Source organism: Penicillium macrosclerotiorum (assembly GCF_028827735.1).
Source record: "Penicillium macrosclerotiorum strain IBT 26536 chromosome Unknown utg000010l_segment0_segment0, whole genome shotgun sequence".
Taxonomy (NCBI): domain Eukaryota; kingdom Fungi; phylum Ascomycota; class Eurotiomycetes; order Eurotiales; family Aspergillaceae; genus Penicillium; species Penicillium macrosclerotiorum.
The window spans coordinates 1,108,316-1,132,643 of record NW_026643089.1 but is presented as its reverse complement, the minus strand read 5'-3'; the positions used below and the strand labels follow the sequence as shown (position 1 = coordinate 1,132,643).

The 24,328-nt window shown below is 47.8% G+C and overlaps 6 protein-coding genes across 6 annotated transcripts; 2 read left to right on the top strand and 4 right to left on the bottom strand.

The window, feature by feature from the left end:
• Window positions 1-873: 873 nt before the first annotated feature.
• On the bottom strand, window positions 874-5,181 carry bud4 (uncharacterized protein; the record flags this gene model as incomplete). Its single annotated transcript, XM_057081764.1, has 5 exons — window positions 874-1,491; window positions 1,557-2,251; window positions 2,307-3,008; window positions 3,085-5,023; window positions 5,092-5,181. 5 exons carry the CDS (start codon window positions 5,179-5,181, stop codon window positions 874-876), a joined length of 4,044 nt encoding a protein of 1,347 aa, XP_056928804.1.
• A 694-nt stretch (window positions 5,182-5,875) lies between these two features.
• mrh4 (ATP-dependent RNA helicase MRH4) lies at window positions 5,876-7,771 on the top strand (the record flags this gene model as incomplete). The annotated part of the gene is made up of 1 exon (XM_057081763.1): window positions 5,876-7,771. The coding sequence occupies one exon, from the start codon at window positions 5,876-5,878 to the stop codon at window positions 7,769-7,771; it is 1,896 nt and encodes a 631-aa protein (XP_056928803.1).
• A 1,348-nt stretch (window positions 7,772-9,119) lies between these two features.
• N7462_010048 (uncharacterized protein) lies at window positions 9,120-9,519 on the bottom strand (the record flags this gene model as incomplete). The annotated part of the gene is made up of 2 exons (XM_057081762.1): window positions 9,120-9,377; window positions 9,442-9,519. The coding sequence occupies 2 exons, from the start codon at window positions 9,517-9,519 to the stop codon at window positions 9,120-9,122; spliced, it is 336 nt and encodes a 111-aa protein (XP_056928802.1).
• Window positions 9,520-11,263: 1,744 nt separating this feature from the next.
• N7462_010047 (Peptidoglycan-binding Lysin subgroup) lies at window positions 11,264-12,427 on the bottom strand (the record flags this gene model as incomplete). The annotated part of the gene is made up of 2 exons (XM_057081761.1): window positions 11,264-11,986; window positions 12,035-12,427. 2 exons carry the CDS (start codon window positions 12,425-12,427, stop codon window positions 11,264-11,266), a joined length of 1,116 nt encoding a protein of 371 aa, XP_056928801.1.
• Window positions 12,428-13,056: 629 nt separating this feature from the next.
• Window positions 13,057-14,900, bottom strand: N7462_010046 (SGNH/GDSL hydrolase family protein; the record flags this gene model as incomplete). The annotated part of the gene is made up of 10 exons (XM_057081760.1): window positions 13,057-13,356; window positions 13,422-13,658; window positions 13,719-13,775; window positions 13,831-13,924; window positions 13,979-14,066; window positions 14,204-14,325; window positions 14,402-14,454; window positions 14,525-14,561; window positions 14,629-14,635; window positions 14,699-14,900. 10 exons carry the CDS (start codon window positions 14,898-14,900, stop codon window positions 13,057-13,059), a joined length of 1,197 nt encoding a protein of 398 aa, XP_056928800.1.
• Window positions 14,901-18,568: 3,668 nt separating this feature from the next.
• N7462_010045 (acyltransferase family protein) lies at window positions 18,569-20,150 on the top strand (the record flags this gene model as incomplete). Its single annotated transcript, XM_057081759.1, has 3 exons — window positions 18,569-18,682; window positions 18,749-19,376; window positions 19,432-20,150. The coding sequence occupies 3 exons, from the start codon at window positions 18,569-18,571 to the stop codon at window positions 20,148-20,150; spliced, it is 1,461 nt and encodes a 486-aa protein (XP_056928799.1).
• Window positions 20,151-24,328: the final 4,178 nt, after the last annotated feature.

Sequence of the window (24,328 nt, the reverse complement as noted above, 5' to 3'; positions counted from 1 at the left end):
ACCTTGGTAGCTGGTTGTCCTTTTAAGTGAGCGGGGAGTGTCTTATGTGGACGACTCTCATTTGTCATGGCAGCACGCAATATCCGTCTCACATAGAGACATGCTGATAAATTCATAATTTAAACGCTGCCTGCGTGGACAAGCAGTACGACATGTGATTGTTACTTCCTGCCAGCAGAGAAGCGCCATTACTAATATACTCAGTCTTGTGTCATGCAACCCTCATGATCGGTAATCAAAGATGGCCTGCAATATGCAGGCTATGACGCAACATCAAGCGTATAGCATTGATGGTGCAAAAGTGATTGCTATTTGAAGGATAGAAAATATATCATATATCATGCTGGTCCAAATATTGTTTCTCATTCAGTTGCGGCATTGAAATGTGGGTGAATACTAGTGACCAGTAAAAAGGCCGAATCAGGTCACATTCTGTGAAATTCCACTATGAAGGAAGAAGGACCATAGACCAAAAGAAATCAAATTTGAAGCCAGTTAAACTATGAACTTATGAAATAAAAAGAGAACCAGAAGGCAATTGTCTCATTAGAGTACAGCAGGATCTCAAAGGAAATCGTCTGGAGGTGTCCTGCGGTCCGGGGTCATAGCATCGCTGCACACAAAGCCTTATTGAAACTGATAACAGAAAACACAAGGAAAAGGCAAGAAAAAAAATTGCATCCGACACCAGTACTGTTAGGGAAAGACAGGATCATAGAAAGAAAATAGATCTCCAAGACAGAAGGAGAATGATAGTATGGACGGGCATCCACAAAGGGGGATAGAAAAGAACTATTGTGACAACTTGGCATCATGTCCAGAAGAAAAGAAGTGGAGGCGTATTTTTGCAAGGCATTGAGTCCCACTTGGGACTTAGAACATGAGGGAGCGAGTCTTTTGTCGGCGAGCATCGGCACCACCCATCTCCGGTTGAGAAAATGTGTGCTTGTGTCCTGGACGTGCGGACTGGGGCGCCGGCGCCCCAGACCCCGCTGAAGTTGGAGGTCCTGGGATCATACTCCGGCGCTTCCCGGTAGGGGAAGAAGGAGCAGCAGGAGGTTGGTTAGGGGGTAACCGTTCGGTGGTCAGAGGTCTAGACTTCATACTCCGCTCACGCTTGAGAACAAGATCAGCCCAGGGCTTGATTGCCCCGTTGCCGGTTGTGGATCCCTTTCCAACAGCTTCCGACATGACTCTCAACCAGCCCTCTTTATCAGCTGCAGAGTCCGCGTAGAAGTCGATAACCTCGCCATTCGCGAAACGAATACGGAATCCCTCTTCAACGAACATGTAGCCCTCCTCCTCTTCAGCAAAGGCGGACTTACGGCGACCACCGCCCTTAGTGCTGGTCTCCTTTTGCGTTAGAGATGAACGATCGTCAATAAGCTTGGCAGCCTTTGCCAAATTGATGGTAGCGCGAGGTTGGCGAGTTGTTTCATGGTAGGCTGTGAGTTTGGAGCCCTGGAGTTTGAAGAAGCGGCGTCGCCAATACTAAAAAGACCTATTAGAGCGAGGCCATGCTAAAGAAATTACAACAATCCAACAAGATAACTTACAGGGCAGTCTCCACCTTGCTGGGAGAGATATCCTTCCCACGATCGGGCAGCGACACTTTCGGCGTCACGCATTTCCCGAATGCAGGCGTTCATGCTCTTCGGCATATCTTCATCTTTACCACCCTTAGGCTTGGGGACGAAGAGAAGCTGCAGTTCCAGCTTCCCAATCTTGTAAGGTGGTCGGCGTTGTGCAGTGATACTAGTCGCACTCTTCTTGCTCTTCACGCTGCTGGGCTGCTCATCCACGGCCCATTCATTGAAGCAAGCAATGTCAACCGTATATGGCCGGCCAAAAGCATGTTTCTCATGATCACTCAAGGCAACATAAGCACGGCCGAAACTCCCATCACGAGCGACCAAGTTGCGAAGCCGGTCGTATACAGGAGCATTGACATTGTTGGCTTTCTGTTGTTGAGATTGCATTTGTTGTTTCAGGTCCAGTTCCTTGCGCCGGCGTGGAGACGCAAAGACCCGGCTAAGAGCCGATGCCTTCTGGCGAGGAGAGCCGGCATTCTCCTGCGGGTAAAATTTGCTTTCATCAACCTTCATCTGCAGCGTCAATTGGAACTCGAGGTCATTCTGTACAATAAGCTCGAACTCTTGACCAATGGGAGCGGATTTGCCAAGCTCAAGCCATGACGTTGTAACACAGTGAAGGCCATTATCCAAGGTCAGAGCAAAATACGACCGTTCGCCTAAAATTTTCGTTAGCTTTTCGACGAGGCGGAGGGGAGAGCATCCCATGCATACCGCGAGGCATCGGCAGATCAAGGTATTTGATACCAACGACTTTGACGAAAAGACGGCCTCTCTCTTCACCATCTTCAAATGCATCGTTAAGAGCGACTTCGTTCTCCTCGATTGCTGCTGGTGGCTCTTGCACATTGCTCGAGTGCCCAGGGAGCGGGGGAACGGCTCCAGGAACGGGCTTCTTTTTGGGAATACCACCAGCCATCTTCACACTGGGTTTCCGGACAGAACCGTTCCAAGGAACCGTTGTCCAGGTCTGCTGGCTGGGCTTGCGCGGGGAAGAACCCGCAGATCGAGTACCCCGAGGGTCCTGCGTCGTTTGGTCTGCGGGAAGAGGAGGTTCCTCTTCATTTCGGTTGCTGGCAATGACGACCTTGGTATTTTGTCGCATGAGATATCCTCTCTGTCCGCGTGGGTTTATGTTAGCAAACTTCGTTGCGTAGTTGGAGTTGTCAATTCCGGGACGTTGGGAGGGGGTTGGGTCTTGTGCCTGGGAGACCGGCGTTGGGAAAGAAAATTGGGAAAGAGCGAGGTGAAAAGCAACCTTTTGTGATTCAATGACGCGATCAAACTCTTTGTTCAAACCGAATCCAAGGCTTTCTTCTTGGATGCTGAAGGGGATATCCAGTTTCATTAGGCTCGCCTGGCGTTGGGTAAGATTGGAAGGAAGTGCAAGTTGCGGAGGGAGATCGGTTGCCTTGTCTTCACGGTCCGATTTATCGGACTCGTTAGAAATCTGCTTGGTCAGTGGAGGCATAGGGGGGGGCATGTTGGCCACTGATCTTGCGACGAGTGGCGGCCATGGACTCCATGTCCGCCGGAGTCAGCGATGGGCGTGTCTTCAGACCAGTTCCAGGTGTCCTAATCGTGGCCACAGGTTCAGGAACAGACTCATCGGAAGAGGTTACGTCTTCATCCTCATATTCCTCATCATCTGCTATAGGATGGCGAATAACGGACTCGGGAGTAGAAGGCTCGGAAAGAGGCTCATCCTTGATTTCTGGGGTCACAGGGCGTCCGAGGGATTGCCGGATAGAAGCCATGTCTAATGGTTTGTTCTCGGTTTCTCCGGAGTCTTGCTGCTTATGCGCAGCCTGTTCCATTCCGCTGTTGGTTGCTTCTTCGGCAGTTGGGGTTGTCTGCCCAGAGAGGTCTTCCTGGCTGCCATTGTTGCCCGAAGCTTTTGCAGCAGAGCGAAGGGAGTAGTTGCTATCCTCATCATACTTGGCTCGCTGGTCTCTAGAAGAGAGGCTGTTGTCCGAGAGATTCTGGTAATAGTCAGGGATTGCATAAAGATCGTCATCACGGCCCTCTTCCTTAATGATGACACTGGAAGAATCGTCATCATCGGCTTCCAGAGAAGGGATAGGAACGTCAGGGTCGTAGTGCTCGTATTGATGAAGGCTGTCCTCGAGTTGGGAGTCGTCCTCAAAACTATCCTCCTCATCATAACTGTCGCCCTTTCGAATATCTCTCAGGATAGAATCCCTAGAGATTCGAGGAGGAGAAAAGACATCATCCTGTGACAGTTCTTCTGTCTTTCTTTCGTCGTTCGTGGCTAGAGAGAAGGGTTTTGATGTCCCCGATGCAATCCCAGTCTCGGCAGTGACTTCCCTGCTCTCCTCATCTTCGCCGTCTTTATTTTCCTTGAGCATCATGAGTCGCAATCTATCCTCAAGGGACATGGCTCCATTCAAATCCGCTTTAGAGTATGGAGCTGCCGCGGGTGGGGCAGGCAAAACACGTTGACCAGCACTTCCAAGTTCAAACGCAGATGCAAGTTTGCCAGGTGACGACGGGCGAGAACCAGACAAACGAGAGACGGAGGGTAATGGCGGTAAAGGCCTCCGCTCCCCATTGGAATCGAGGGACTCGACTCGGTTGTGGCTACTCTTTTCTCCCTCACGCGAGACTGGTCGCTCTTCGAAATGGCTGTCTTCAACTTGCTCGACAAATGAGTCTTCTTCGTCGTTTTCACTTCCGGGACTCATAAATCGCCATTCCTCCGGCAGGACGACAGGTGTCTTTTCAATATCTTCTAGAGATGCATCAAAGCTGTCATCCCGCTCGACAGAGGATTCATGCTCAAAGCTCACATCTTCCTCCTCTTCTGAATCATAACTATTTTCGCGTGATTCGGACGCCAGTGACGATGGGTCCGGAGTGCGCATCTCATATTCGTTGACTTGGGGAGGCGCAGCATCGAAAGTGACACTCTTCGCATGACGGTGACCAGCACTATCATACTCCGACCAAATATCATTCTGGGGGTCAAATCCTTTGCCATAGCGGCTCCCTTTTGACAAGGAAGACTTTCCAGGTGAGGGCTGGTCTTTGCTGGGCGAAGGGGGTCTAGGAGCGTGCTTAGCGTTTTCATCGTCGGTGAACTGAGCTTTCGCAAGATTCATTTGGCTGTCGCGGTTGGGCGAACGATCAGTGGCCAAGGGCCGATGCAGTAAGGAGACGAGTGCAGGGTCATATTCCTGGCCGCCATGGAGCATGCTATGGTTCTTGACTCTGGATGCGCGTTTCAGGTCCTCAAGTGATGGGCGCCTCGCCGGAATATAGCAAGATTCGGGATCGTACGGCGCAAGGTTTTCCGAGCCCTTAGAAAAGGGAGTCGGAGAATCGCGACCTTTCCAGAATGATCTTGGGGAGGCAGTGTTGTTCAACGGTGAGACATCGTAAGCGAGCGAGTCGACAGTCGGCGTCTTCCACTGTTTATCAGCATGATGTTTCAATAACAGCTGTATTGGGAATCGGCAAACTGGCTTTGTAAACTCACCTTTGTAGCTTCATTCCAGATGGGAGAGTTGCGCCGTTGTGCCATTGGGTTCACCTCGGAGAGTGGCCGTTGGCCAAGTCCGCTAGCCATGTTGATAACGTGGGTCCGAACAGCTGATTGTATTCAAGATTGGATGAGGATAGGACTGATGGAAAAATAAGATATCTGCGATGGATTAGATATTATGTTTCATCGCGGTGGTAGTCCAGTCCCGTCTCGCGTGTCTCGAACGTGAAGAGGAAGAAGGTTGCGAGACTGCGCGCGAATGGTAGCCAACATACCTCTCGTAACGGATACCAGGAATCGCGTGGGAAAACACCGAGTCCTGGTAAGTAAACCGAAAAGGCGTAAAAGTCGTGTCGATCGTCGCAGGAATGTGAATGCGTCACCAAAGCGATGCCACAAATATTTGAAACTCAACGGTGGAAGAAAGACAAAGACGTTATAAGGGAAGGAATAACGAAGGGATATGGATGGAGGAGGGATAACAAAGAGGGGATCCGATCTCGATATCAATCCCATGGATCAGAAAGTGGACTTGTTACCCCAAAGCAAGTTGTGATGTTGACAGTCGCGGGAGTCTCCATGGCAACAGCGGGGGCGGGACAATGACTCAGCCCCGATAACGGTCACCTGACATTTCTGCCTGAGCTGTCAGGGAATAAAGATCGGCGCTAGTCCTAATCAGGCATGGCGCAAAAACATCCTGATAAACTGGGTTTTTTGCCCAAGAACTATTAGTTGACGTCCATCCCCTTCCCCGGCATCTTGGTGTTGCTTCAGGATGCCTCTGCCGATTCGGTCCTCGATATGTTTCCTCTGTTCAACTAGAGCGCCAATTGCTGCTCCCCTTACGCTTCGCCCGACATGGCAGGCCACTCGAGAAATGGGTACGGCGCGCTTGCGGCGCAAGTCCGCGCGCATGACGTTGTCTCCTGACGTCGCAAAGTCTTCATTGAAAAAGCCGCGGTCCGGCAAGGAACGCCCAGGTCCCTTCGCTGGGATGAATCAAACGAAGGCTCGGATTCCCGATGCACCACGATCCAGATCCCAGGCCGCTCTCAAGCGATCTGGCGAGGAGGGCAAGACCGACAAGACGGATGCTCCCTTGTACAAAGCACTCAAGATGCAAACTATGTTGTCGCCGATAACCTATGGTCGTCGTACTGCCATCAAAGCCAGGATCGCCAATCTGACCAGCTTCGACCATTTCCCTCTCCTGCCCGCGGTACGACACTCGATTTTCTCTCAGGCCTTGCCTGGGTTGGCTGATGTTAGCCCAACCCCCATTCAACGACTTGCAATTCCCCAACTCCTCGATCACAACTCGGCAAATAAGAAGAAAGCCCAAAAGGTGGATGTGGATAGCCCCCAGTATGAGCAGTATCTTCTCGCGGCAGAGACTGGCTCGGGGAAAACGTTGGCATATTTACTTCCTGTTGTGGATGCCGTGAAGCGTGCGGAAGCCAAAGACAAAGAGGAGCAAGTCATAGTTGAGGAAAAAAAGGCAAAAGAACGGGAAGAGAGGCTCAAGAACCGGACCTTCGATATTGAACCTGAGGAGCCGCCGATGACCGATGCTGGTCGCCCCAGAGCCATCATTCTGGTTCCAACCTCAGAACTGGTCACACAAGTCGGGGCCAAAGTCAAGGCCCTAGCACATGCGGTTAAGTACCGTTCTGGAGTCATCTCGTCCAACCTCACCCCCCGGCGGATCAAGAATACGCTTTTCCACCCTGATGGTATCGACATCTTGGTGTCCACCCCCCATCTCCTAGCGTCTATCGCGAAGACCAACCCATATATTCTCAGCCGTGTCACACACCTTGTTCTCGATGAAGCCGACTCTCTCATGGACCGCTCCTTCATCCCGATCACTACCGAGGTGATCGATAAGGCTGCGCCCTCGCTGGAAAAGCTGATCTTCTGCTCGGCTACCATCCCTCGCAGCCTCGACAACCAACTTCGCAAACGATACCCTGATGTGAAGCGCCTCACTACACCCAACCTGCATGCGGTCCCTCGTCGTGTACAGCTTGGAGTGGTGGATATTGATAAAGAGCCCTACCGTGGAAACCGCAGTCTTGCCTGTGCAGATGTTATTTGGTCCATTGGCAAAGCAGGCGAGTCGAGCGAAGATGATCACTTCGGTCCTTTGGCCAAATTTATGGGTCCCAAGGTAAAAAAGATCATTGTGTTTGTCAACGAGCGCGAAGAGGCGGACGAGGTTGCCAAGTTTCTTCAGTCCAAAAACATCGATGCGGTCTCCTTGTCTCGTGACTCCAGCACTCGCAAGCAAGAAGAAATTCTCGCTGAATTCACCGAGGTCGATCAGCCTCCGACTGCCGAGGAAATTGAGCTGCTTCGAAAGCAGTCTCGGATCGAGAAATCCATTCCTTTCGATGCTGCCCAAACCAAGCCCACCGTCGAACGCCGTCTTCCCAATACCAAAGTTCTCGTGACTACCGACATTGCCTCTCGAGGCATCGATACCTTGGCCGTCAAGACCGTGGTGCTGTATCATGTTCCGCACACAACAGTCGACTTCATCCACCGTCTGGGCCGTCTTGGGCGCATGGGCAAGCGCGGTCGCGGTGTTGTACTAGTTGGTAAGAAGGACCGCAAGGATGTTGTCCGCGAGGTTCGTGAGGGCATGTTCCGTGGACAGGCTCTCATTTAAATAATGTGTGCATTATTGCATGCGTATCATGTACCATATTCGGCGTTTACAAAGGTTTGATGATGTTTATATAGGCTGGCAAAACAATACCCAAGATCCTGCAAAGCACGAAGGCCACTGGAGAGTGTACGATATTGGATATATATACACCGTTCTACTCCTGTACATTTATTTCCTGACAAAAATAGTTGACCTCTTCACCCACTTTCTGATCTAAACAATGGTAGTCTACGTCATATGGTATAACTCTAGAGATATATTTCGGGGTGCGATGACAGTCGCATGTATGCTCAACACTGTTGTATAGTCGGCGTATACAATTCTGACCGAAAGACAAATGTCAAGCCAAGTTTGAAGGACCCTGATGTTGGACGCGTAAATACCCCAAGATGACGCGTTTCATCCTCGTCGAAATCCCCAAGATAAATCTAGATACCGTCAATATTGTAGAAGTGATGTACCTTCTCATGTTATCCCTTGCTTCGCGTCGGTTGGAAAGACACGTACCTCAGGGCTTACAACTCCGTATTCGGGGAAGAGACCAAAAGGTTGGCCGTCGGAACAACCCCATTCCGTTATCATCGCACTATACTTGATGAGACTAGGCAAGCTTCATGAAAAAGTAAAAAGACCTTTAATTTGACATGGTTATGAGCTCTGGTAAGCTTTATCTTCTTGATACCTTAAAAGACAACGAAATCGCGTCCAACCTTCACGAAGGCCCGCTACCTGACTCCACCTTCTTCGAATTCTTCACACGCTCCAATAAGGTTATTTTCAAGCAAAATCAAGGCCAAAGGCCTTCACTAACTCTTCCACCTGTCCTTCAACACTTGTACGGAGGTTGGTGGAAGGAGAGCGTTTGACATGCTCTCCAGCTTGTACAGCTCTCATTCTCTTCAAAGAGAACATTGGAGAAACCAATGGCTGATGGGACAACCATTTCGAAAGAGGAAAAATGCAGAGATTTTGACTCTGCAGATTTTCAATGCCTTGCTTCTTTCCGCCACTGCAGTCGCTATCAAACAGTCATCTACTGTTTTTCTGATTGCCAGAGACGGACTAGAAGGTACCCAAGATCTGTCTCAATCTCAACTGGAACCCGTAAGTGAGGCACCCAGGATATCATTCCAAATGGCACGCGTCTCATTGAATTATACAAAGAGAACTTGTCATTCATTTGGTGAAGCTTCGCATAAATTTGTGCATTACTAAAATAGGCAAATAGCTTTGATCCGCCGTGCATGCCAGTCATGCATTTGACTTTTGTCTACAGGTGATAACACTCGAAGAGATAAAATCCATCCAAATGGAATTACAATATCGCGTTGTTCTCCAGGTGCGCAACTTAGGCATTAATCACCACTTTGTAATGGGTCCAAGACCCAGAATCCGTGCAAGAGCCGTTGAAGAGACCGTTGCTCTCATGATATCCATCCTTGTCATTGTTGACAAGACATGATTCATTCTCGAAGAATATCGCCTTCCACCAATTCACATAGTAAATGGAATCCGCCAAAATGTAACAGTAATCATATGTGCCGCCGAGGCTGGTGCAGGAGCCTTCATATTCCGAGCCAGACGCAACGAGGGCACCATTGGAGCACTGGGGTAATATGGGTCATTGTTAGCCGACTGCTATAGATAAGAGACCCAGAAGATAGACTTACGGAGTCACCACAGTACAGAGCCCAGTCAGCCGTGGCCACGGAGGCGAGGGCGAGGGTCAAGGTGGTGAGATACTTCATGATGATTTTGACCTAGATGCTTCGCTTCAGTTTCTATTTTCTTGGAGCTAAGCGAGAACAGACGTACTAAACGAAAACCAAGGGAATTGGGTACAGTGTTTTCCTAGAAATCACAAACTATTTCTAGGCAATCACAGGCTTATATACTTCTACCAGTGATGGCTTATATGCTTATACCAGCTATGAGAACCTTGTGACATTCATCTACTAGCTTCAAATAATCCTGCCACCCTCAGATAAGCCCCTCATAATTTGGCTACAGGATTGCCGAAAGGATGCCGAAACTGTGTGGGGTAATAAACGCTGTATCTTATAGGCCAAACTTAAAACCAATCCGATGCATGTTTGTCATTAGGGATGACCCCTAATCCCTTTTCAATTAAGATCCTTCGAGAAGCGAGTACGACCCGACAAATAGAGATCCATTCATTCAGCCAAACCAACTAATATTCTTCAGGCTACACTCCTAGGACAGTAGTTTATAGCCCCCAAAGGTCGGTAAGACCGATGGCGTTGTTGAAGGATCAGGGTCAGGAACGCCGAAGAGACTGTTGTTTGCACCTTGGCGGTGCAATACTTTTTTGAGGAGCTTCATCCAGGAATAAATTGACGAAAAAAAGACTTTGATGGTCTACAGAGAAAAAATAACTATAAGTTATTGAACGCCTAAGTATGACACCTTTTAAATGGTACCATTTCTCAACTTCTGGATTTTGATGTCAAGGGCTGAAGAGGGGTTCTACGATCCTAGTCCTTTCGAGGCGTAGTGGGCCGCGCGGCCTACATAGCGTGCGACTAGTTGACTGTCAGACGACAACAAAAAGGGTCAATCCCTGCCAGTCGCCAAGAGGTAGGTGCTAGATATTGTAGTGGGGAAATGGCCAACGATAGGTGATCTCTGATTGGAGGATATCTTTCCTGGTACACAGTCTTCACAGAATATAGCTTGCATCTCCGATAGGGAGAGAATCAACTTTTACACATCTTTCGCTGAAGCAGCACCTGTTTCTTCTCTGAGGGGCTTCCTATCGTGGTATGGTGTGGTTTGTTGGCTTGTTCCTTGATCCATCTCATCCTGCCTGCATTCGTAGGCTTGCCGTAGCGCGCCCTGGTTCAATAGTCAGTGATTGGTAGACCCTAGTCAGCGCTAATATCCAAGGCTTACCACAATAACAGATTGTGCTTAACAACATTTCATACGTGCCTCAAGGGTTACATTTTGTATTTGAACTTGTTATACATGGCTTCTCTATTGCTAAATTTCCTAAAAGATTATTGTTGAATCGCTTGGTGAGCGATCGTGAGTGCATACTTTCCATTGAAAGGCAAGACACAACGGCAATTAAATCCATGGGCTTGTCAGGTTCTTCTGGAAGATGTTGATTGAGACATGGAAATGCACTTTTGGCACTTCAGAGATACATCCATTCTCAAATCTCTCCCAATAAAAATCAATGGTGATTTTGAATGACAGAGCTAATCCCAAAAGAGACCAGAGCCAATTCTTGGTTGGCTTCGAATACGGAATCGTGGAGTATTTGCAGCATGCGGTGACATTTTGGAAGTTGTTTTGGGGACCCAAAAAGAGCAACGATATGCTTCCGGTGGGCATTTGTAGTTGGCTCAGGTTAAGACCATTCTACTAATCAAATACCCAAACCCAAAATAATTGTATGAAATAAATTCCAGTGATTTCTTAGGCACAATTAAGAAAAAAAAAAGCATCTTTACGCAAAAAAAAATCTCATTCCGGTACCATACGCGAGCATTTCAATCCCCCGAACTCGCCATATGGCTCCAATGCAGACGTGTGTATATCTTGGCAACCTATCCTTGCGCGATAAATTTCCCCTGAGTAATCTTTCTGGACACATTGATCAGTCGGGTAAACCCAGCATTCACCATTTGTGATATACCAAGACTTTGGCTGCTTGAGGCTACTGGAATCACAATCGGTCCACGAGAATCCACCATCGGTCCACCACCGGCACGAAATACCAGTATCGGTGACACTGGTACTCAACCTTCCATGCAGACTTACACACTGGGCACCGCCCACTGTGTTGTGTCCCTGGAGTAGATAGTAGTCGCCTTTGCAACCACTCTCACTGTACATAGCAATTTGCCATTTTGCAGTCTCCGCGGATGCTGTCTGCTCTATCGATTCTGTCATTATAGTCTCGGTGGATTCTGTTGTCGTCGATTTAGTCGATGTTGTGGTTGTCGTAGATTGAGTCGATGTTGTGGTTGTCGTCGATTTGGTCGATGTTGTGGTTGTCATAGATTTGATCGATGTTGTGGTTATCGCAGATGACACCTCTTTCATAGTAGTCGCCGAGGTTTCCGTAGATGATTTGTCACTTTCACTTGTGAAAGCGACGCTGGAGTCTGCATTGCAATTGGAAATGCATCCACTTGCCTGGCTACAGAAATCAGAGGTAGTGCCACATTTTCCCGCATTGGAACACTGAGCATGGTTAGCCAAGTTGTGGCGAATGAAATATTTGAAACTTACACATTGACTTTTTGGACACAAATTCAGTTCTCTGAGATCTGAATACTTTAAAGGACGTGCAGTTCCGGGAACCTGAGGACCACAAACGGCATGTGGTAGCGACACTGGCATTGGAGGCTCCCCTGCGCTTAAACATATGAAACTGCCTTGGTGAAACTTTTTACAGCCTGACCATCCCCAGGTCTGGGCATTGACTGTCTCGATCTGATCAGTGGTAATTTCATACTTTTGAGCAACACTGGCACAACTGTCGCCAGCCTGGATAGTATATGTGTAGCAAACACCGTCACTGCTTGGGCTAACCGCCGGAGAGCGTTCATCCAACTTGGCTGTGGTCACAGTGGATAATATACTGCTCCATAACAGCAGAACAGCAATATGTATGATCAACATTGTGAACTTTCGGAAATGACTTACAAATTCAGATTTGGGTAAAGGGAAATTCAACATTTAAATACATCTATGGTCTCAAATTTGGAGAGTCTCAAACCATCATTGAGGCTTTGAGTGTCAGAACAAGGTCAAAAATGCTGGCATCCAAGAACAACCATGGCAAAGTGGACCTAGAATTTCCATATTTAGCCTTGAAAAACTACGCTATGCAAGGTGTTGATAGAGATAGTCAGTGCATTTCAAGAGGGTCATGACCAATGTTGAGAGGAGAGTGGTTTATCTAATAGAGTGACAAAGAATTGCGGACCAATCACCATGCTGATCTATGATTTATTCTGTTTGTTTTCATGTAGGGTGGTAGAGCAATCTAGCCCAAAGAAGTGTTGAATAGACTTACTGATCTTAATGATCTCTTTGTGCTCCAAATACATGGGCGATTGATATGGAATAGCTCCTCATACCCGAAGCAACCTCTTTCGAATCAGAGTTCAAGGATCAAGATTAATTTTTGTTTTTCATTGCATCAGACTGAAAGGCAAAACAAATAAAAAACTGTGTATGTCTTATTATAATACATAAGAAGCGAAGCTATTTCACAGATAGGCGATTGGCCGACGACAAGGTACGGGCTAATACCCCTCCTCGTTATTCCAGTAAGTCGTTCCATGTTGAACCTCGCCTTGGGGGTCGAGATCCCACCTGAGAACCAGTCTTGTCCACTGCAGCAAGTGGCTGGCTAACTTGATGTGCCCAACATCTGTCGGGTGATTGGTGGGACCGATGTCATTATGCTGTATAATCCCGGCCGTGTTGAAATAGTATACAAAGCCACGGTCTTTGAAGTGTTCATGGACATCCCTGGTTTCTTTTTCGTAAATTTGAGGCAAACGGTAGCCCCACTCGGATCTCTCGAAGTAACCCCATTGGGACTGTTGAGGACAAAGATGGGTGTAAGCAAAGGAAGAAGGTGGTTGGGCTGAAAATCATGACATACCACAAGAAGAACCACTGCGTGGGGCCAATTACTGTGAATATCCTCAATCATATCCACATACGCATGATAGAAATCTTTGCCAGGAATTTCATTCGGATGTCGGTGGTCGTTTCCTCCCATTTGAATCACGACGAGGTCGGCAGGTTGTTCGGCAGATATGTCGAGTTCTTCAGGCTGATCGCCATAGAAAGAGTAAGCCCGGCTGCCGGGGTCAGATGCACGGTGCCAGTACCATGGCTGCCAAAGAAAGTATTAATGGAAACTCATTTGAAAGCAAGACAGGTTACTTTGACTGACCATGCCATGAACACCACCATAACATTGGTTATCTACTAGACAGACCCCTGCATATGCCTGCACAAGGATAATATGAGTATTTAGAGAGGATTTAGGCAGGCGAAAAGCTTACACTTATTGTAGACTCGACGTTTCCAAGACCGGAAACAAAAAGCCATGCCCAGGACGAGAGAGTTTCATATGTGGCATACTGTCCGGAGACGACACTATACATAGTCAGTATCTGACATTCGATGCGATCATGAAGTACAGCGACTCACGATCCTCCAATGATTTCGACCTTCTTTCCATACTTAGGAGGTACAGTGAGCTCTGAGCCACCTGCAACAGCAACGCTGGCAATCTGGACTGTATGGAGGATGAGCAGAGAAGATGGACCACCAGGATAGGGGAATACTTATCCAATGCCCCAGTTCGTCACTCCATGGAAGACAAAGTCAGCACCTACTGACAGTAATCCATATGTTTTTTTTGCACAGACTTACCTCGCATCTCAAAGATCTTCTTCTGCTCGATCTGGGCATCGCTTAGTCCCGTCCAGTTGCCGACAAACTGGTAGGTCGAGTCGGCAGTGACATTGGAGAACTGCCAATCTAAAGAACCCAATCTGTAAACAGAAATGAGCATGATTAGCAGTTTGAAGTGGAAAGGGGTAGCGGGGAGATTGAAGTGAGTCTAGGCACCTATATGCGACCAACACCCCATCGTTCGTGCTTGGACCGAAAGAGACAGCCAGCTGTAGATACGATTAAACTTAGATCAATAGCGAGCATGTAACTCGAACAACGAGTAAGGCCTAGGTGTACCTTGCTTCCAGTAAACTCTACTTTGATACCAGGTGCCCTAGAGATGTCAGGATCGTCATTTTGATTGGGTATCCGAGATTTGAGAGCATGAGAGAGAGACGAACGACCACCCTGGACGAGAGTTAGAAGATTGACGATAAGCAGATTATGGGCGAGGGATGAGAAAGCCCATACAAGATATATGCTTGCTATCCCATCGTCCTTTGTACGCGATCTCCGGCACATCTGCGCCGTAGATATTCCAGGTATCATCGAGAAAGATCTTCGGCGTGTGGCCTGGGTAGGGGTTTTCTCTGACTTGACCATTTTGCAGAATGGTGGCTGCTGCGTGCCATGACCACGCGAGCCAGCAGAGCCCAAGACGTACCAGCCGCATTTCTGTTGACTTTTGCGATGGTCAACAGCACTGGGTCCCATTCACCGTTTATTCAGGACCGAAAATTGGCTAGGCAGGAGATGATCGTTCCTGAGCGCCGCGCTGGCGCCGGAATGAAGTCAAAAAACTAATAATGGCGTGATCTTGTGCCCCAAGTCCTTCGTGATTTCCTCTGATACCGCGACAAAACTTGCCTGTGAACGAGAACTCAGGAATGCACAAACTGCATGGCTGTCAATAGAGTCGATTCCTTGTCTTGAAGGCCTCAGCTATCGACCCTAAGAACAGGGGAGGTGGTCTGGAGAGACCGATATTAGAATGGAGGGCGCACTTCCATATCGGAATGGGCTCGCTCATAGGGGAAATTCAAGGCGTGAGCCAAGCCCAGCCAACGTGGAGACTTTCAAGGGGCAATCGCAAGAACCGAGAACCACGAGGGGATGTGTATCTAGTGGCTGGGGATCAGAGCTTCGTCTTGAAACAAAAACGTCAGAGCCTCGACCCCGTTTTCTGAAAACCCCGTGGCTGCCGCGGCTTGGCGGGCTAGAAATCAATATATTCATTTACGGAACCATAGAATTCTCGGCATATACGGGCAGCCTGCAGGGCACTCGTTGGTGGGCGAGAAGAGGTAATCGGCTCTAAAATTCTCCCCGGAATTCCAGATATCGACAGGATTCCGGCAGCCCTCGACATACCGAGAGCCCATTCAAGTCCAGTCGAGCTATCACACGCGAGACAAAAACCTCTAGTCTGGAGTTCTGCAGGGGAAAGAAATTTATCGGAGGCACGCCCTCTGTCACTACTGCTATTTCGCAGGTCCCCGATCATGATCGTCGGACCCTGAGGCACCGGGGACCCATGGTCCGTCTGAACGCCGTCGGAGGAAGGACACGCGTCCAGCAAGAAGGAGGCGTTTTTTTTTCATCTGGAAATGATTTCACTCGAGGTCCATTACGATTCTCCGTATGAAATACTTCAATACGGAGTATTGTAAATTAAATCAGAAGATTATATTCAAGAACCTGGCACTGAGTGGATGATTCAGGTGCTGCTGGTTTGTCTCCCAGGATGACTCGCCCGACCAATCCTGTAGGGCTAATAGCCCAACATAGGGGTGCAGAGACCGCTAGACGGAGTTCACCCTGTCGAGCTGCTCATATCTATATGGATTTTCATTTTCCGCATCGAGTTTGGCCTATCTGTGGTCCGGGGGCACGCTATATGCTGAAATTATTGGATCGAAACTTTCTGAGTGGCTGGAAGAGAAAACAAGACTGCTACTCGCATTCTTCAAAATGGTATTTAGGTCCCTCCGTAGCCTTGGAAGGGATGGCTGATAATGAGAATGAGTGGATGCAGGGGAAGAGGCGCCTCCAGCCGCCCCCTGGCAGGCCTGTGATTGTACCCTGTCACTCTTAGGATCAGGAAACTGGTGTTCTCCTGCGAGGCTGTTTTTGGGACCTCCCAAGTCCAGCTGGAGCCCCCATTGTGGCCAATGTGGTCCAATGTGGCTGTTGGAAATACCTCTCTATTTCCAACACATTGGGCTATTTGTTTTTTTTTTTTTTTTTTTTTTGTGACGTGCCGATACGCTCTGTTCAGCGCATGGACTACGAAATACATCCTCCATACAGGTCCTTGCAGTATTTAATATGATGAGTCGCTGGATGGGTTGTTGGTATCAAGATCACTGGGCGGGTCTCCATTTTGTTTTATTTGGACTATTCAACCGATCTGTTCCCAAAATCTGAATCTCAGTTGGAAAACTGAGCCTGGGAAGCATACTCGACCACAATGCTTGTTTGTCGCCCCCTACATTCTTGGGCATGACAGTCACTGACGGATGTGTTAAGCCCAGAACAGGTGAGCCCACTTGAGTCAACAGGACCGGCTGAATCACGAGGCCGAATGGGTCTCGCCAGGCGTCATTGGTCTCCATTTGGCTGATGTTCTGTGGATTTCCTCGTCCGGTTACGATTGTTTTCAGGGTTCAAGCTGAGTCATCCTTCTCCAGGCGCCAAGCGCCAATCCCCTGGCGAGCGGATCGCGCGCAAAAGCGGCAAAATTAGGTCGAATGGCGCCATTTACTGGTTAGTTCATGCGATGCATCTCTCGACCTGTTTTGCAAGTCGCTGGGGGTTTGCCCCCTTTTCCATCGTATCCCGTCCCGCCATCACATTAGGAAACGAAGACGAATCGGGCGGATCTGGATACGAGTCTTGAATCTATAGTTTCTGGCAAGAGTCCTCCAGGGACACTTCTCATACGCCTCGAGGTATACCAACAGCCCCCGAGGTTCCAAAGACCCCTAGACCCCTAGACCCCTAGACCCGGCATCTCGGTCCATGATCAACCGTGGTTGCGGCTTCAAAACTCTGTACCTGTATCTCATGGATGTAGATCTCTATTGTTCTATGCCACAACTGCAATGGGGCGGACGTCGGAGTACAGATCGGCCTGCGATGGGGCAAGATTCATCCTCCGCTCTGCTCTTGCCATCGGATCCATAGGGCTGGTCGAAAACAGGCAAGTTGTACGGTAATCTGTGTCAAGTGCTAACGCCATTTTGGTTTCCGGTTTGCCCATCGCCGGACCCCAATCAAATGCCCTCGTTTGATTGCCAGGCAGGGCGGAATCCCTCGTTTGGTCCCCGGCGTCGTCAGCTTTCTCACCTTTCCCAGACCATCGTTCAGTCCGTTCGTATATGGTGCCTTTTTCGCAAAAGCTTGAACCCGCCGATGGCGTCCTCGCTTGGCAAACCCCCAGACATAATGACTGCTTGGGCCCCGCGATTATATCCGAGACTCCCAGGCTCGGACATGGAGCAGTTGGTCGGAGATAATCTGACCCAAAAATGGCTGGCGTACGTGGCCTACATAAATTATGGCTGAGCATTCAGCGCATGATCTATGAATGTTGGGCGACTATTTGATCAACCGGGCTCCGGAGACTATGGGGGCCATCTGGGGGTTTGGAAGTTGGGTGCATCTGGTGAAACACATCATCGGTGGGCGCGTACAGGATAGAAAGCTGCTCATTGTTTCTTTGCGTAGTAAAACACGTCCCAAATGATCTCTAGCACCCTCTATTTGAGGCAACTGATCGGCTGGAGAGGGAAGGATGCAACGTGTAACCAGAAAGAGACCCGCTACTAAGCCGAGGTTTTGCATGATGTATGGAGTCCTTTACAAGGAGGATATGCGAAGTAGCAGACTCCACTTCTATTTGGCAATCTTTTACCCTCCACCATTGAGAATTAACAGGCCAACAGGCGAAAAGGGTAACAAGGAGCTACCCCCTCGGACCCTGTCACTCGGGTTATTCATAACCCCAAAGGCCGCCCTCCCCCCGCCTCCCTCTCCGTTCTATCCCTTCTTTGCTGGTCGTTTTTAAATCTCCATCTCGGCGTGTACCCGGCGTACGTCCACTGGACCCATCTTGGCACCCACTAATATATTTGCTTTGGAGAGCAATTCTCTCTCCTATCCACTCGTTCTTGTTGCCTGCACATCCTCGGTTTTCTTGCCACCCTCCGTTCCTTGCATCTTATCAATCTCCTTTCTCTTCACGTTAAGAGACACTGATGCCGATGATCGAATCGTGAACTATCAAGTGCTCTCCTTTATTTTTTTATCCAGTTGCGTCTGTCATTACCAAGAACAAAAATGGACTACATTCAACCAAGCCACCTTTATACCCGGATTCTCGATAACATTCCGTGGAAGTCAGGAGACTCAAGTGTCAAGGGCGACCCCCGAAAGAGTGTTAAGTGGATTGATGTATGTGATCAGTAACCTCCCTTTGGGTGACCGATAAAAATTAGCCTCTTACAAGTTCTACCACAGGGCTTGAGAGGCATTGCTTCGTTTCTGGTCGTTCTGACCCATCTGGCTCGAGCCTGGGATTATGATCTCTTTGCACCCCGTGATGATGAAGATGCCACTCCCCGTATTCTCCAATGGCCTGTTCTGCGGATTCCATGGCAAGGGCGTCTAGGAGTCACCATCTTCGCTTTTCTAACCGGTTATGTTTGCGCCCTCAAGCCCATCAAACAGTCCCGTAATGGAGATCACTTGGGCTCTTTCACGTCCGTGGCAAAAAGTGCTTTCCGTCGTCCGCCTCGTCTGATATTCCCCGCAACTATCGCTCTGATCATCTCCTGGATCATGGCTCAGTGTGGCGCGTTCATCGTCGCAAACCGATCGGATTGCTGGTGGTGCCGTTATGCCGCTCCAGATCTGGCGCCTACCTTTTGGCAAGAATTCCTTCGTCTATTTGAGAACTTCTTGGGTGTTTGGACCACTGGGTTTATGGCATATGATGATCACCAGTGGGCCTTGCTGCCATTGTTGGAGGCATCCATGCTTGTTTATATCCTATTGTGTATCACCATGTTTGTCAAGTTCAGGTGGCGTTTGGCGATCTACTTGGGAATGTTCCTCTACTTTCACCAGAATGCCGCCAAAAACACAGGTATGCTTCGACTTCCTTCCGCTTATTCACCCATCCCCCTGACATGAATTTTTAGAAACTTTTCAAATGCAGGCTATATATGGCATGTTCCTGAGCGACATATCTTATGAAACTGCTTTCAAGGAGTTTGTCGAGCGACACAAATGGGGCCGTAGAGTGGTATCAGCGACCCTCGCCTGCTGCGGTCTTTTCATCTGTTCATATCCTGGCGAGCACCCAGAGTGGGCAACATGGTCAAACTACATGTTTGAGATCGCTCAATATATATTCCCACCCGATGTGAATATCGGCAAGCGCTATTCAGCTATCGGCGTTGACTTGATCATCTTCGCCATTTACATCTCCCCCTCTACCAAGGAGTTCCTGGCAAACCGCCTCCTGCTTTGGCTTGGGAAACAAAGTTTCGCTGTCTATCTGGTTCACGGCACTCTCCTGCGTACCGTCCTATGCTGGATGCTCTACGGCATCACTGGTCAGCCTTGGGAGGGAGATATTGTCGATGGCAACGGCAATCCCATCCTGGATGAGAATGGTGAACCGCTTCATCCACACTGGATCCCTATCCGTGCACCCTGGGTGGTGGCTATTTCCATCCCAGCCTGGATCGCGCTAGTCTATCTCTGTGCGTCGCTGTGGACAACGTATGTGGATCCCTTTTGCGCTAAAATGACGCAAAAGTTGGAGAAAATTATGTTCGAGGAAGACAACAAATCCTCAGAGGCGCTTCCTCTTACCAACATGCCCATGACCACCATGCCCATGACCGGCGCTTAAGTATTCAGAATGCACCGCGGTGCATAGTATTACACACAACTTCTTTTTTCTTTCATCTCCTTTTACTTCGGTGACTCTTTGCATTGCGACTATTGAGTTGAAACGAAAGCGACTACTACTCCGAACTTTTTTTATGTACATAAATTCGCCATTTTCGCTACTATTTTCCTCTTTCCATGTATGAGATGTGTTCTATGGAGTTATATATATTCATCAGAAATTTCCAAATATACAAAGACTCGATATCTTCCAATATTTCAGTCGTCATAGAACTTGAATAGAGCCAAGATTTTGATTTGCTCCTAGGTCTGTTCCCAATGGTGACAGTGCCAAGAGCTCTCGTGCCAGCTTGGCGCGCTGGTGCCGGGTGGGGATTGACTCGCCGGTGATACCGATTCATAGGGCCAGGGGCCAAGATCTATATTTTTTTCGAAACTGAAGCCGCTGCCAAGGCTGCTAGCAGGCAGCCGGATTTTTCTCGACCTGGGATCCCTGAAGGATTGCGGACGTGGCTTATGCGAGTGGTTTGGGTGGTAAGGCTGACAAGGCGGACGGCTGAGTGCTGGATCCACCATAACAATCACTTCGCTAGTGAGGATTCAAATCCTGGCGGGTACTCAGGCCTCCTTTCATTATCTCTACGAGAGTTACGAGAGGAGCTCAATTGCCCATGCGGCAGAGTTTGAAAGGTGACGCTCTATGCGTGGCCTCATGCCGGTTTCCGTTGCATGTTCAGTTGGCGAGCTCGTTTGCTGCGGTAAATATTATCCGAAAGATGCTCACGAGAGGATTCATGCTTGGGGCAGACTAATGTGACTTGATGTCATAGATGAGCTGGCAAACATGAAACTTGGATTCTGCCCACCTGATAACGGAAATTGACAGCTTACGCATTCCTAAATATGAGATTTCTTCGGTCGTATAATGCAAAATCATGATCTTAAAAATTTTTTCAATGATTCCAAGATGCGAAGGATTGACTATCTCATCAATAATTCAAGCTAGACAGCTGAATTTCCCTCTGCGAGTCTCCCAGGATTTGATAGAAGAGAGAGATTCTCAGAAGCTGAATTAATATATCTCAAAGGAATTACCGGCGTTGAACTGTGATTTATTGCGTTGCAAAAACCTCAATAGGATCCAATCTAACCGTAGAATATCCGTGCAGAAGCGAGTTGGATAGTAGAAACATCGCACCACGTACGGCATCTTGTGGACGTGTATAGGACATATCAACTAGGCTTTTGTAGTACAGGTATAATTTCTATTTGATGATGCTGATGGTATGCCTGCTATAGTATCTCCGGTTTCTTGGTCCTTATACTGGCGTTTCTTCCACAACCTCTCTTGTATCCGATATTAGTCTTTCTATGGACATATACATACGCGTAACTTAGAGCATTTTAGACTTTTAAATAGACTTGATTCCTTTTTTCTACCCGTTTTTGCTCATATTCTGGTCTTCTAATGCTGGACCAGTTTGCATCGCACATCAATCTACCTACAATACATAATGAGTCCCGAGATTCTTAGATACTTAGTTTCAGGGTGGATTGAAAGCAACACGAGTCTTTTTTCTTCCTATTACTTACTCTGTATTGGCTTCAACATCAACAACTTTCAATTCGGAAGGCGGGACAATCAATGGGCAAGCAGAGGCTGTAATAACTTATCCGATGCATGCCCCTGCCATTACCGGCTATCAGCGTTAAATTTAACATCCAACAATGTTTCACAAGTTTATCCAGGTACCAGTTATAGGTTAAGAAATTCTTTACTACATCCTGGGATCACGAGCATGGCCTCTTATTGGACGACAATGATTATTTTCGATCTTGCTCTGGTCTTACTCTACCAAGTATCATGATTTCCAATGATAGGGACTATGTCCAAAGACGTGGAAGATTTCTGATTGTTTTTCAAGCTGTAGCTCTCAGGAACAGGGCACAAATTTTCTGTTTCCGCCCAACTTCATCACCGAAGTATTTAAAGGAGCTAGAATAATCAGACTTACTACGCTCCTGAAATACAGCTGACGAGATACAAGAGCCATAGGATGTGATCAAGACCTCCAAGAATGGTCACGAACGCCCTTGATTGCTATATCTTCGACTCATAACACTATAATTTAATTCATCTTAAAGCCCTACATTCCCCATGATGCCAAAGCTCAGAAACATTGATCAAGCACTTACGTCAAAAGACTCTCTCTGGATTCTTATTAGCATATGAGGAAAGCTGGTATGTATTCGCCTTGACGCGTGGATTGTATGTGGACAGATTTGTGACCACTATGATAGACCTTTTCAGCGAGGATTCGAGATCGGCTGGCTTGAATTCCAAATTTAACTTACCTTTGATACTGAAGTTGCGATACTGCGCTTTCCTTCGCTTTTGATGATCTTGAAAATCTTGATATTAGGGGATGGAAATAGGTTGAGGGTTTTTAGATGCCTGAACATAATACGTCGGTAGATTTCAGACTCTTCAATTGACGACTGCAGATTTGCGAGCAAGAAAAACTTTTGGGAAGCTAGAAGAATAAGATTTCTATTGAGCGTGTCTTTAAAACCGTAAGGTTATACTCACCATCCTGACCGGCAAGACAGGTGTCATAAAATGGTGGAACTTCGGCTAGTGGGTGTCCAGGAAAGCAATAATCAATGAAGTAACAGTCGATAGCTAATAACGCTTTTTTCTAGAGCCATACTGAATGCATTCTAGATCAAATTAATACAAAAAATAGTTGTAGCAGTGGCAACTCGGTAATAGAGACATATGTGAGGTCGATTCCAATAAATGTCGCGACATACAAACACAATAATCTGATCAAAGTCTCCTCCATCCACAGGATGCAGAATATTGACAAATAGGACAAGCTTCCAAAGCTTGCAGCAGTCAGTTCAACTGTGGAGAGAAAACTCCTGAGCTTCTGCTCAAAAATAGCCATTAATTAGGATGATGAAGGCTTGATACCCATTCAAGCAAGTAATTCTGAGGTTGACCTGCTTCAGTGGTGTGCACTGGGAGAAGAAGAGGGAGAATCCTTATTACCATAACGGATGTCTATGGTCGTATCCTAGTGAATTGCACACCCCGCAAATAGCAATAGCAACAAGATGATTGGCGAAGTTTACTGGCCAGACCTCAAGAAGCTCGACCTAAGATTGACCGGTGTATGATAATATAGACGCTAGACACAAGCTAAATAACTAAACCCATAAATTACGATGCCAAATCAGGGAGCTCCAGCTCGCTCCGATGCTATCAAGTCTTTCGTCAGGCCCCTAGACTGGGAAAACCTTGTTGGTCCAACTTCGAATATCCTTGAATATACCCCCGCCCCCGGGCCATCGTGCTTAGCAATGAGGGTATTATGTATTATTTCGTTCCAAAAACGAATAATAAACACTCTAACGTATGTAGCTATCTTCTTGCGTCTCAATATTATCGACTGAATGGTCTGAATTATTGTGAGAAAGCGTGACGCACTGATCTCATGCCCATCAAAGGTTTGTCGTCGTTTTGAAAGGCAAGTGCTCGCGGAGTCTTCAACTCAGTAGATCGAGTATGACCGTTCATAGCGGCGCTATATTTCCGGCGCTAACATAATCACCCGATACCTGCCTGCTCCTTCTTTACTCCCTTCTTACTCCCTCGGGTTTCTTCTGCGATGGGGGGGTGTCAGAAAGGCGATTCAACTCTGTTAGAGATCTGTTTACACTGCAGCAGCACATACGCGTTCTATTTGTTAGCGCATGGACGGATATAGTTACATCTTCCTGATCAGTCCCTACGTCTGTAAATTTCAGATACCGGATACATCATGGTTGAGCTACCGAATTGCCGAGAGAAGGCATAATGTTACTCATGGCCAGACATGGATTGAGAGCTCGATTGAGCTTGGGAACTCTGTTATCAACACTGAAACATAGCTCAGTTATTCCCGTGTTCATTGTGAATTTGACAAAGATAATAAGTCCGCCAAGTCCGGAACTATCACTCAACGATGCCAGAAGAATTCCAGCTTTCAATTATGTCCTGATGGAATATTTGCTTCGCTTCCATCTGAACCGCTCTCTGGATTGCTGTAAGCTGACAGGTCTACATAGAAAGAAATTCGAACTTTTCTTCATCATCGCTGCAAGCGACAAGAGAGTGTCTCGTCGAGAGGATTT